This window comes from Hippopotamus amphibius, chromosome 12, assembly GCF_030028045.1.
Source record: "Hippopotamus amphibius kiboko isolate mHipAmp2 chromosome 12, mHipAmp2.hap2, whole genome shotgun sequence".
NCBI lineage: Eukaryota > Metazoa > Chordata > Mammalia > Artiodactyla > Hippopotamidae > Hippopotamus > Hippopotamus amphibius.
The window spans coordinates 14275958-14289846 of record NC_080197.1 but is presented as its reverse complement, the minus strand read 5'-3'; the positions used below and the strand labels follow the sequence as shown (position 1 = coordinate 14289846).

General features: G+C 52.4%; 1 protein-coding gene across 2 annotated transcripts in view; it reads right to left on the bottom strand.

Annotated features, from left to right (window-relative positions):
- Positions 1 to 3496: 3496 nt before the first annotated feature.
- The window catches only part of CDH22 (cadherin 22), a 71684-nt gene continuing 61291 nt past the window's right edge, over positions 3497 to 13889 (bottom strand). The window contains exons 10-11 of one of the 2 annotated variants that reach the window (XM_057702547.1): positions 8344 to 8598; positions 3497 to 5424 (exon numbers count right to left, since the gene is read on the bottom strand). In XM_057702547.1, coding sequence (XP_057558530.1) covers positions 4859 to 5424; positions 8344 to 8598 — 821 coding nt within the window. In that variant the 3' untranslated portion in view covers positions 3497 to 4858. The remainder of the gene's footprint in view (positions 5425 to 8343; positions 8599 to 13889) is intronic. The other variant, XM_057702546.1, reaches the window with a different exon arrangement.

Here is a 13889-nt window from a genome sequence, read left to right as displayed (position 1 = left end):
GGGGAAATGCATACGTGTACCATGTACCTGCCTGGGAGTGTCTGGGGACACACGTATGTTCATGAATGTGTATACGTGCATGCCTGTATGAGGAAATTCAGGCATGGTTCTGGAAGGGTATAAGTGGACACACACATACATGCATGTCAGAGAACACAGCTATGGAAGGCTGTGCACAAATTTTGTGTACACGTGTGAGTGCACACGTGAGAGCGTGCCTCTAGTATGTGCATGGTGTGGGGCACGTGACCACATTTGCAGATCTGCAGGGGTATGTTCTGTGTGCATGGCTGGGAGTATGCTTGTGTCTGCACCGTGCACCCAGCTAGGAACATGTCTGAGGGGACACACGTGCCTGTGTCGTGTGCTGGCGTGAGTATGTGGGTGTGCTCGTACCCCCATATGCACTCACTGAAGCGTGAACCCTCTTGCCTCCGAGTGAGGGCTGACAGGGTTACATTTTCCAAAGGCTCAGCGGCCAGTGACAGAGCTGGCCTGAGAGAGCTGGCTGGCAGGAGGTAAGTGGAGCTGCTGATTCGTGACCTGGGGGTGGGCAGTCATGATGGCTGGCTGACAGATGCAGCGCTTAGCCGCGCCCTATGACAGCAGCCGGCTCTCTGAGCTGCCTGAAGCAGGAGGTGGGAGGTTAGTTCTTGACCTGTGTGCTCAGCCCTGGCTTCCCACTTCTCTGGTGCCTGCCCAAATCCACGTGCAGACACGCACACGTCGGGACACACCAGAGACACAGACCTGGGCTTGGACTGTGGCCTCGGCCCCACCTCCACCTTGCTGCCCAGCTCTGCCATCTGTCTGAAGTGCCTCCCCTTCTCACCAACTGCTTCTCTCTCCTCCCCCACACTCCCCCAGAAACTCCACTCAGCATCCGCACTGTCCTGGTTCTGCGCAGAATCGTGATGGGGTGAGTGTGAAATGGTCCCGGCCCTTATAAGCTCTATGTCCCTGAGCTAGACCCTCCCCAATTGTGAGCACTGGGTTCCTCACCTGTAAAGCGGGGCTAAGGATGTACTTACTTAAAATTAAACAAAGCCACTTAAAGCACTAAACACAGTAAACATAGAGTCTACCTTCCATGGGTTTTTACCTGTATTAGTAATAAGTACATACAGGGCTTAGAGCGGTGGTTGACCTGCAACGAGGGCCATGGAAGGGTGCTGTCATCGTCCTCATTACCATCATTGTCGTTGTCATTAATATCCCTGGTTCGAAAATTCTTGGCCAATTATACATCAATTCTTGCTCATGACCCTGAATGCTCTTTTATCCCAACGGTGATGGAGATGATGACAATAAAAGAGAATTTTTTTTCTTTTCATTTTCTCAGATGCTTTGAAAGGGGGGCAGACATGGGAAAGGGAAGGCTCTTTGTTTTCTGGGCTCCTTCACAGAGTCGGGTGTGCCCAATTAGAGCTTGGAGCTGGGCTGGCTGTGCTCTCTGTATAACACAGGGAGAGGAAATGGAGCTCGTGGGGAAAATTGGTGGGAACCAATGAGGCTGATGGCCAAAGGCTGTGTACGCCTCAACAAGACCCTTGTCTGCGACCCCAAAACCAACAGAAAAGTGTACAAAGCTCACAAAATGCTTGGCATTAATGGACACCTCGTGGAACCCAGAGAAGGTGCCGGACTCACGTATTTCACTCCAGGGTTGGCTCAGGGCCCAGTGGAGAAGGCAAGTGTGGGTGCAGGAGCTGGAAGAAGAGGGGATTGAGGGAACAGTACCTATCCCTGCATCCCCACCCCGGATGAGCAGAAATCATGGGGGGGGGGCTTGAGGACTCCCACAGGGTGTAGAATGTGGCAGAGAGTGGAGGAACAAGCTCTCCCAGGGACACTGGATACACCCAGGCCATGTGTCCAATGCTTCCTGTGTGCCAGGCACTGTGTGCTGTAGGCTCTGGGAGCCAGAGTGCTCCTGTTAAATCTTGGGATCTCCACTAACTAGCTGTTTAATCTTGGGCAAGTCACTTAACCTCTCTGTGCCTCACTTTCTGACCTATAAAATGAGGGCTACCTCACTGAGCTGGTGAGGGATTAAAATAGTTAATTCACGTGAAGTGCTTAGAGCAGTGCCTGGTGCGTGGGAAACGCTTGATAAGTGTCAGTGGTTATTTCTGCATTTTATCCTCACTACAATCCTATGGAGTAGGTGTTCTAGTGGATGTGTTTTATGGATAAGAAAACGGAGGCCAGAGAGAGTAAAACACTTGTCCGAAGTCACATAGCTGGAAAACGGAAGAGCCAGAGGCTCAGAAGGTGAATCTGGATGAATGAAGTTTTTTATCTCTGGCAAGTTCTGTGACCTTGAGAAAGCCATTCCCCATGTATGGGATTTGGACAAGACATGTGAGGGTCTTTGTGACTGTGTTTTTCCTCTGGACATGTAATCTGCCTGTAATCTTCTTGGCAGGGTCAGAGCCTGTTAAGGCAATGAGCACATGTGGAACAGACACTTGAAATCAGAGGTCCTGTGTTGTCCCAGCTCTGTCCCCACCAGCTGGGTGACCTTGAGCCTGTCACCTTACTTCTCTGGGTCTGGGTCTCAGTTTTGCTCTCTACAATGGAGATAGCAATAACCAACCTGAGAATCGTTGGGATTCTGTACGAACTGGGCATACATGGGTGACAGAAGGGATCATACGTCTCCCCAGTGGTCCCCAAGTTACAATACCCATTCATAGCATGAGCTACAGGAACCATGGGTTAAGGCTCCTGTGTGGACGACGGTCCCAACATGTCCCGACCTGGGCTGACCACACTAACCCCATATTCCTCACTGGACTTTAGGAGACATGGTCAAGTTGAGCAAAGCATCGTTTCTTAGCCCAGCCATCAAGGTCTTTTCCCAACCCTCTAACCAGCCTTCCCTGCTCACACCTCACTATTCCTCCACCCAGTGGTCCAGCCCCGGGGACCACACATCACTCCTGAAGCCGCCACATGCTTCCTGCTGCACCCCTGCTCCTGCCCTTTCAGGATGCTCTTCTTCTCTCTGCCTGGAATGCTCCTGCTTGCTCGACCATCTCATACATCTCACACTCATTCTTCAAGATCCAGTTGGAGTCACCTCCTCTGGGAATTATTCAATCTTTCTTCAGTGTTTCCAGGACCTTTTTCTGTTAATTCTGCTACAACTCTTACCCAATGCATTGTTACTGGCTGCTTCTGGCCCTCTGCCTCCTGCCCCCACCCAGTTGGTTGGGGCAGAGGTTACTGGAAGGCAGGAACTACTAATGCTCTGTGTAACCTTGCTCGGGTTACTACTCTCTGAGCCTCAGTTTCCTCACCTGTGAACTAGGGCCGACAGTATCTAACTTAGATAACACAGGTAAGGCACTCAGGACGTAATGACTATATCTGGATCTGTCAAAGTGGACCTTGGCAAATGTGGAGGGAATGAATGAATGCTTCCTGGGAGGATAAAAGAATAAGGCGAATGAGCATTTATTGAGAACTTTCAATGTGGCAGGAAGGCACTGAGATCAGAGCTTAACATTTATTATCTTCTTTAAGCCTCTTAACAATCGTTTAAGGAAGGGACTATCATTAGCCCCATTTTACATATGAGGAAACCGAGGCTTCAGCAGTTGAGGACCTTGATGAAGGATGCCCACCTAGCAGGAGCTGGAATTCACAGCCAATCAATGTGGAATGAATGAATCACTTGGGCTGGGAATGGGAGGGCAAATAACCTATATCTTACGATCAAATGGTTTTAGAGCTGGAGGCTCTTAGAGCTGACTTAGCCCTGGGGTCCTTAACTTGGGATCCATGAACTGGGGAAACTGTTGGGTTCCGAGACCAAACAGATAAGATCCTCATCACATCCAGTGGCTTCTGGACCCCTTCATCTCTCATCAACCCTCCCACCTCACTCAAGTCCTGGAGCTGCCCACCTTGATCTCTCTCAGCACCTCTGCCAGGTGTCCTATTCCAATGTCGCCTGAGACTCCAGAAGGCTCTCCAATTGCTGGGAACATCCCTATCCCCAACTCAGAGAAGGAGCAACACCGATGGTCAGGTTTTCTCCTTCCTTGGAGATGGGAAAAGGGGGAAAGAGCTCAGATCTGGGAGGCAGACACGCTGGGCTTCTAATAACGACGAAGATAATAACAGTATCAAAGGCTAACATTTATTGAACACCTACTATGTGCCAGGCACTGTCCTAACCACTTGACACATGTGAAGCCTTTTTATCCTCATGACTCTTCGAGGTAGGTTCTGCTATTTGCCTCGTTTGACGCAGGAGGAAACTGAGGCCCAGAGAAGGGAGGTAACTTGCCCAAGGCCAGGTAGCCGGTAAGTGCCCTGGCTCCACGGTACACTGGTGAAGTGTCCTTGGACAGGTCCCAGCCACTTCTCTGGGTGGCTTTCTCCATCTGTTACTTGCAGGGCCCCACCTCGCGGTTTCTGTGACGACTAAGATGGTCTCTGCACAGTCCCAGCACACAGTAGGTGCTTAGTAAATGAACAGCCCTTCTTTTCTCTTAACTCTGATGGAGGATACCTGGGGAGGGGGGACACTTCAGCAGCGTCCTCCCTCCAGGCTTCTCCCCCAGCCAGGAGGGAGCCACGCTGCCCTCTCTCCCTGTCTAACCCCAGAGCCACTCAGTGCCCGTTCTCGCTGCAGTTTTAATGATGTTGGTCTGAATTCCCGCGCCTCTGGGCGAAAGCTGCCCATCCCCCCAGGGGAAGGATGCCGTCGGGGAGTCCGCTCCCGGAACAAGGGCCCCCTCCTATCCGGCCGCCCTGGGAGGGTGGGAGGGTTAGGCAAGGGGGTGAGCAGGGGACGTGCTTTGTCCTGGGGTCCACTCTGGTCCTGGGCGGCAGGGAGGACGGGCTAGGAGGCCGGGGCCTCATCGTCCGGACGGTGGCCGGCGTAGAGGGCGGCCAGGGGCCGGAAGCGCGGGCCCCAGCTGCTGAGATAGGCGAAGTCCTGCTCGGAGCCCGACGAGCCGCTGTGCAGCGAGCTGAGCGAGGCGGCCGGCGAGTCCGCGCCCTCGAAGGCGTAGGTCTGGAAGGCGTCGTAGGGCGGCACCGACAGGTCCCCGTCCGCCAGCGCCACCTTGCGGCTGATGAAGTCCCTGAACACCGAGAAGTCCGGCTCGGGGCTCGGCGGCCCCTGCGGCAGCGAGTGGCGCTCCGAGGGCAGGTGGGCCTGCGGGGGGCTCCCCGCGCCCCCGCCCGGGACCCCGCCGCCGCTGCTGTCGCCGCCGCCGCCGCCGCCCTTGAGCTCGCCGAAGTCGTAGAGGCTCCGCAGCGCCGACATGTCGTAGGCTTCGGTGTCCTGCTCGCCGCCGCCCTCGTCGTTGTATTTGATGACATTGTCCCGCATGTCCTCGTCCTCGTCCGAGTTCAGGTGGCTCTTGTGGTGGCGCCTGAGGGTGAGGATCAGCAGCACCAGCACTGGCGGGAGACAGAAGGGTGCCCCCCGGTGAGGGCCGAGCCCCACCTGGGGCAATCCGGGGACCACCCTTCCCCTCGTCCCCAGCAGACCTGGCTCAGCCTAAATGCTCATGCAAATTTCCTAGACCTCTGTACAAAAATACCTTTCTCACAGTCAGAATATAGCTGGCTATCTGGATAGGTAGTGAGCTGCCCATCTTGGGAGGTGTGCAAATCCAGGCTACACCACTACTGGGGGTGGGGTGGGGTCAGAGAGCAGTGTTAAGAGATTTCGGGTGTTGACGGCTGGACCCAACCTCTGAGGTCTCCATCCTCAACTCTATGAAGAGATACATCCCCCTGAGGTCTCTGGGTGCTGGGGGGTGGGAAGGGGGCAGCTGAGGTCTGGGGGAAGTGAAATGTCCTTAACCCTGACCTCTCTTTCACCGTTGCCCTCCTCTGTCCACTCCAGAAGCCCTGATCACCTTGTTAGCCCTTTGAGTCTTAGGTCAAGATATCTCCTGCAGGAGCCCTTCCCAGAGAGCCCTAGGCCGGGTCCAGTGCCACCACCTCCAAGCCGCCCTGAGGAGGGTTTCCTCTCTATCATCCTGGTTTGGTCCCTGGAGCAGCATCAGCATCTCCTGGGAACTTGTTAGAAATGCAAATTCTCAGGTCCCATCCTAAATGTATTGGGTGGGGCCCAGCAATCTGTTTCAATAAGGCCTCCAGGTGATGCCCAGGCCACTTAGGTTTGAAAGCCACCGCTCCTTCATAGCATAGACCCTGCCATGTTAACATGGTCTCGCCCCACCTCAACATACACATTCTACGTTGCCCCCGGGGACCTGGGGAATGTTCGTTCCCCTATCGTGGTGCCTGGTGTGCAGTAAGCACGAGAACCATGCTTGTTGAATGAATGACAATGAATAACTGGATGGAGACCTGGGTGATGCAAGGATGAGAGGATGAATGAGTCGTCCCTTCTTGGCTGTCTTCACTTGCCTTCCAGGACTCTGTATACTCTTCCTTTTCCTGCCTCACTGATAGAGTGTTCTCAACCTTCTAAGCAAGCTTCTCTTCTCCTCTCCTCTCTGACTTCTTAACATCAGACGTCCTAGGACTCACTCTTTAGTCCTTTTTCCACACCCCCTCTCGTCGCTTTCCTTGTCTTGTGACTTTAAATTCCATTTAGAGGCTGACAACTCCCATATTGCAGTCTCCAGCCTGGACTTCTCCCCTGAAACCTAGATTGTACATCCAGTTTCCTCCCCAACAAGTCCTCGGGGTTGACCAGGAGAACTGCAACTCAACATGTCCAAATTTAAAAGAATAATCGTTCCCCCTTCCCACCCTCAGTCTCCCAGTCTCAGCGATGGCCACCTCCACTTTCCAGTTACTCAGGGCTTTTGTCACTTTCATTCACTGATGAATCCCAGTGCCTAGAATAATTTAGCCCATGAGTGTGGGGGGAGGGGGACTCACTGGATGGGTAAATTAGGAACTGATGAGCAAATGAGAGAATTAAGTGGATAGGTGGGTGGATGGATGGACAGACACGTGTGTATCATATCAGGCACTGGATTCTTCTTGCTGCTTCAAATAGCTCAGGCCAGGCTAGTGGCCAGAACCAGCTGTGAGGGCCATGGGGCAGGATGCTGGCTCACGACCTAACAAGGTAGCTCATGACAGGGAAGGAGGTAGGATCCAGGGACAGGTCGGGAGGGAGAAAAGGTGTCAGGAGAGAAGTGGGAAAGATGGATGGACGGCTTCTGGAGCTGGAGGCCGGGAGCTGCGGAGGGGGATGCCCATGAGAGCAGATGGTGGGGAGTGTGGGCGGCGGGCGACAGATGTGCCAGGCCTGATCAGCGATTCCGCCCGTCACCTTTAGAGCACTGATGTGCACTTTCTTCGTTTGTGGGCAATTAGGCAGAAATTTGTTTGCACTGCCTCGGAAAATGAAACCGCTGTAAAGTGCACCCTCTGGAAAAAGGGTTTGGAGCCACGGGCTGGGGAGGGGAAAGAAGGGGGGTGCTCCCAGCTAGGAGGGGCCTGCCTAGGGCCTCTGCAGGTCCTGGGGGTGGGCAGCGAGGTGTGGGAGGCAGCTGAATCTCCCAGGGAACTGAGCAAACCTGGGATCTGCAATCTGGCCCTTCCTCGGGTTCCTCCAGCTCTGGCTCTTCGGTGAAGTCCAGGAGTCAGGACTGAGGTGAGGCCTCTCTACCTTGACAGTGAGAGGTGGCATTGAGGCCACCTGAATCCAGTTTAGCTCCTGAAACTTGACCTCTTCCCTGGGGACACTTGGGGGTTCCACTGGCTGCTGGTGGAACTGATACTAGAGTCGATTTTGCCCCCTCCCCAAGTGTCTTAAGATTTCACCCCAGCTACCCCAAAGTTTTGCCCCCAGTTTAGATTCCTAGGGGGTAGTTAAAGGAGCAGGGAACACAGGGTGGAAGGGCCTGATTTCAAGTCAGAAGACTAAGTGGGTCTCCTTTTGCAAGCCACTTACCCTCTTTGAGCCTCAGTTTCATCATCTGAAAAACGGCGATGATGACCTGGCTGAGTAGCTGTGAAGTTCACAAGAACCCTTTTTACTAAAAGTCCTGCATAAAGACTAAAAGAGGACAATAGACATGAGGACGGCCTTAAAAATAGGCTTGGTCTTTAAAAATTAGGGAGACTTTGGGCCATGTAGAGGGTGGGCCAGCGTAAATTTAGTCTCAGCTGGGGGCTGACACCTTCTGGAGTTGGCGGTGGGGCTGCTCTGTACTTAGAAGATGTTTTGTAGGAGCTGCAGGTTAGACCTTGGAGCTCAATCAAGCCAGTCCTTCCTTGCACGGACAGGGAAAGTGACACCCCCCCATGGGGGCCACTCAGGAAGGAAATCCAGGGCCTGAGGATGGGGGCCCATCGGGCAGGGGGGCTGGCTCTTGGCAGACTCACCGACCAGGATGAGGACACAGACCAAGAGAGCAATGAGGGCGCCGGGGCTGAGGGAGGCGGCCATGACGAAGGCCGTGGTGTTGCAGGACTGGATGGCGCCAGAGCTGTCGCAGCCACAGATGCGGATGGTGAGTGTCCCCGTGCTGCTCAGCGTGGGCGGCCCGCTGTCCACCACCAGGATGGGCAGGAAGAACACATCCTGCTCCTGTCGGTTGAAGCCCATGTGCTGCGTGTGCACCGCGGCAGTGTTGTCTGCTCCAGAGAAAGGGAGTGGCATGTGACTTGGGGTCAGCCTCCCCCGTTCCAGCCACCTCTCAATTCCATCTCAGGATTTGCCTCGCTTTGCCCCCAGCTTTGGCCTCCCAGCTGACCCATGTGAGTCTATTTCTTGATCTCCCAAAATTCTGTTACTGCCTGTCCCCAAATTCTGACTCCAGCTGCTTGAAGGTCCTGTCCCCAGCCACAGAGCCTTCCGTTCTGTCCTCAGCTATCCTAAGCTTCTGTTCCCAGCTGTCCCCAAATTCTGTTTTCAGCGATTCCAAGATTCTGTCCCCAGCTGGGCCAAGGTCCTGTCCCTGGCTATGTCAATTTTTTTTCTTGCCATTTGTCTCAATAGCCTTTTTTGTTGTTGTTTTTCCAGATTCCACCCCAGCTGTCCAATGCATCCTGACCCTGGGGTCCTGTGGTCCTTGGGCTGTGGTTTGCTGGGCCCTGACAAGTTCTGGGTCATCAGAGAAGACTGGGAGCAAGGGCTGGCACCTGCCTTTGGCGGAGGGAGCTTTCTGTCAGGAGTCTCTTTAAGAGCTGAGCCTGGAGGACACTCCAGGGCACCAAGGTCTCCTCACCCATCTCTTTCCTTTTGATGCGTGTGGCCAGAGGGGACAGTGAACTCACAGGAGTCACACTCAGCGCAGTGCTTCGGCGTCCTGCTGGGCGTGCCAGTCAGGACTGGGGCGGGGCGGGGGGGGGGGCGTGTAGAACGCGGGCTGAGGTGTAGGCATGCCCACGTCCCCTGCCCTCCTGACTCCTCCACACCTCCCCTGTATGGGCCAGGCCATCACTGACCCGCCGTCATTTTGGTGGCTGCCAATGTGGTGGTCGAGAGGTACTCAGAGCCCAGCTGCCTGCTGCCCCCACCCTTGACGGTCAGCTCCACAAAAGGGGGCCCTGCTTCCTGCTGGAGGGCCAGGCCTCCCTCCTGAGTCCTCCTCTCTGCTCTCCCAGGCTTCAGGCTGGTCTCCTTGACCTCAGACTTTGGTAGCCTGGGTCCCTTCCCCAGCTTTGTGGTCCCAGTCAACTCAGCCTCTTCCTGGCAGCCCCCAATTCAGTGCACCTGTCCTGGCCTTCCCCATCATGCAGGAAAAAGAGCCCTTGGAAGGGCCGACTTGTGACCTTGGGCACATCTGTGAAATGGACTGGAGGTGCAGCTGAAACAAGACTGGTTTTAGGTTGAAGCTCACGTGATTGGCACACAGGAGTTCATTGTGTTATTCTATCTACTTTTATACATCTTTGAAAATTTCCATTAAAATGTTAATAACTAATGCTGAGTTGATCATTTACTACCTTGGGAAATTCATTTAGCTTCTCTGGACCTCGTTTTCCTCATCTGAAACTGAGGAAAACAGCATCACATAGGTGTGAGGATGAAATAGTATGATTTGCATATAACCCTTAGAATAGTTCCCAACACGTAGAAATTCTGCACGAATGCTGATTGTTAATTTTTTCATGCCCCACCCCCCACACGCTGCACCCCGCGCCCGCTCTCTGTCTAGGCTGCCCTGCCTTCATTCACCAAGTTTCTGCTAGCTGGAACACCCCCTCCACCTTCTTGCCTGGGCAAATCCCTCATCCGTCATGCTCCAGCTAAATGTCACCTCCTTTCTGTGGCCTCTTTTCTTCGCTTCCCTGGGAAGGAAGGATTTATGGCTCCCCCTCCCTGCTCTGACTATGCAGGTGCCACGCATACTTCTGTTACAGCACTTGTCACGCTGTGTTAAGGTAGCATGTGCCTGTCTCTTCCCTGGCATTAAGCCAGCCTTGAAGAATGATGCTTGAATGAACCACATCTTTTAGGGGAACTGGTGGTCCTGGGTCAGCTCCTTGAGCTGTGGCTTGAACTCTAGCCCTCCTGCCAAAGGGTGAGTCAACCCCAGCTGTGACAACATCTGCCTTCCCCTGGGAAAGAAAGGCTCATGAGCAAGACGAGGAAAAGAAGGAATGGTGTGGGATTCCTTTGCATTGGCTGCATGCTTTTTATGTATCAAGGACTGGGTGGATACTTTAAATACATAGAAATGTTTAATGCTCAAAACCACCAAGGGTTATAACATTGTTCCTTTTTTATATATGTGGAAGTTGAGGCCCGGAGAGAAGGGACTTGTCTGCATTTATCCTATGAATTGCTGGCATAGCTACTTTTTCCATCCATCTATCCATCCATATCTATCCATCCATTCAACCATCCATCCATCCATCCATCCAATAAATCTTTATTGAGTAACTACTGTGTGCTTGGCACCATGCTAGTCACTTGGGGGAAATAGTGGAGAGCTAAATCAACCACAGTCCTGGATCTGGCCTTATATTCTGAAGTGAGAGACAAATGTTAATCAAATAAACCCACAATTTAGTCTACAAGTGCAAACCATGGTGAGTGGTAAGAAGGAAAATATAGAAGAGCATATAACAGAGGATCTGACCCAGTCTGGGAGGTCGGGGAGAACATTTTGGAAGAAGGGATATTATTGTGAGCCCTGAACAATAGTTCTAGGAGAGGGAATAGCCCATGCAAAGGTCCTGAGGTTGGAAGAGGCATAGGATCTCAAGGAGCTGAGAGCAGTCCTTGTGGCTGGAGGGATGAGGATGATGACTAGAGTGAGCTAAGAAGAGGCAAGAGGCTGAGCGAGGGGTTTGTTGTAGAAAGTCTTAGAGGCCATGGTAAGGAATTGGGTTATTTTCTTAAAGGCAATAGGAGGCCATTGATTGGTGGGCAAAGAAGCGACCTAGTGACATATCGTCCATCTTTTCAACAGCGCATACCAATTAAACACCCTCTCTAGGTCAGGATTATTCTAGCCCCTGAGGATACAGCAATGAACAAGATAGACATGGTCCCTGCCTTCGCTGAGCCTACCTTCTAAGCAAGAGAGCCTCTAATCTAAAATACAATGTGGAAGACCAGTTAGGAAGCTATCGTGTGTTTTAGATGTGAAATAATAGTGGTAGTGGAGGCACAGAGAAGTAGACAGATTTGAAAGATGAGTGGCTGGCTCTGGCTCAGCCTCAGCCTCAAATAGTTCCCAAGCAAGAACAGAGGAGAGGAGAGGAGATGTTTGTTTCTCAGGGTTGCTGTCTTTGGCCATGGAACCATATGTTTGGAAGGCTCTGGTCCCTACTATTTTACCCCGTAGGAGGAACTCCCTGAGCATCATCCTTGTGCCTCTTAGCTGCCCTCCTGGGCAGCAGCTGGCTTCATTTGGGGAAGCCACTGGCCACCCCAGACCCCTACCCCACCCTTCTAGGCAGGATCTGCGCCCAGCGCTGCATCCATCCATCTGGGCTGACATACATCAGTGTCAATCCCTGGCTGCAAAAGCAATATTTATAAATCACGTTTCCAAACTGGCTACAAATTTGTACAAAGAAACAGATGGGTTGGGGTAGCCGTTTGTCAACAGGGATATTTATATGGTGAGGAGGAGGGGTCTTGGCACACCATGGGAAGGGGCTGGGGGACTGGAGGAGGAGCCCTTCCCTGGCTGTGCTGACCTCAGCACGCTGCTGCCACTCTGGCTCCCAGGGCTCGTACACAGGTGGTCACATTGGATGGGAGCTCCGGTGGCCAACCCAGCCCCCTACCCCCCACTCCCGATCAGAGAGAGGCAGTTGGGGCAGAATCTCAGGCCCCTTGGGTTGGAAAGATTTGTGAACTTGGCGAGGTCAAGCCAGGGCTGTTTGCGTCTCCTGTGCCCAGTTCAGGATACCACTGCAATAATGAGCAGGCAGGGTAGTACTAGACGTTAAAGTTGTTAAAATATTGAACTACTCCCAAAAAGGTTTAAATAGCCATGACTCTGAGTCCCCCAAGTCCTTCCCTGCTGCCTCAGCCTCTCCCCTAAGCACACCCCAACTTTAACACAATCAAGTCACTAAGGGGTTAAAGCCTGGCTCTGCTGAGGCTCCAAGGTCCTACTCAAGTTTACTTATGATCAGGGTCCTTTCTGATTGGTTATCTGAGCTGCACTGGTTGTTAAATATTTTTAATATGACTCCTGGAAATACAGATGGGTCTGGCTTCAGACACCACTGAGGCAAGGGGTTTCAGGTCTTGCGGGTGATCCCAGACCTGTTCTAGGATCAGAAGGAACCCACGTGATCTGTCCCCTAGTACCTCTCTGACAACATCTCCTCCAGTTCTTTCACTCACTCACCCCATTGATGCAGGTCTTGAACGTCCAAGCCTGTTCCTACCTCAGGGCCTTTGCACTTCCTATTTCTTGCACTTGGATCATTCTTTGTCAGGTCATCTGCATGGCTCACCCTCTTACTTCCTTTAGATCCCTACTCACTATTGATTCCTTCAGAAAGACCTTCCTAGATCACCTAATTTAAAATAGCTTCCACTTTTACCTTGCCTTATTTCCTCCTGTTTTTGTCTAACATATTTTTTGGAGTTTTTTTGTTTGTTTTTCTTTGGCCATACCATGTGGCTTGCGGGATCTTAATTTCCCAACCAAGGATCAAACCCATGCCCCCTGCAGTGGAAGTGGGGAGTCCTAACCACTGGACCATCAGGGAATTCCCTAAAACGTGTTTTTGAATACCCACTATGTGCCAGGCACCCAGGGTCCAGCACTGAAGAGAAAAAAGTCCAGACTTGTGAAGACTGCATTACTCCTCCCCACTGGCCACTTATCATCCCCATCATATTATTTATTTGTTTAATTTCTGTTTCCTCTCCCTAGAATGTAAACTCCATGAAGGCAGGGATTTTGTCTTGTGTGTCACTGCATTTTTCAGAACCTAGAATAGTGCCTGACATATAGGCATTGTGTTTCAACACATGTTCAATAAATAATTGCTGAATGAAGGAAATGCCATGTGCTAGGTACTGACAATATTCCTCAGTAGCCCACATCTCACTGGGGCCACCTAGCTGCCTGGCCGGCATTTTCAGCCCCATTTTACAGATGATGAAATTGAGGTAGACCTTAGGGTTGCATAGAAAACCTTCAACAGAGCCTGGGCTGGGACCCAGGTCCCTCACTCCCAGTCCACTGACCACCTCCCATCCCCCAGTCTATTCCTCAAAGGTTCAGACTTCAACTTCGTGCCGAAGGGGAACTTGCAGGGGTGCGTTTCACAATGGGATAAGCTCAGGCTGGGTGGGACAGCTTGCTTTCAAGATAGCAAGCAGCAAGCACATTAGAACAAAGACAGGTGTGGGTTTGAATCCCAGCCTCACCACTGACTCCTCATATGACCCTGGGTGGGTCCCTTATCCTCTTAGAGTCTCATCACCTGCAAAATGGGGGAGGGGT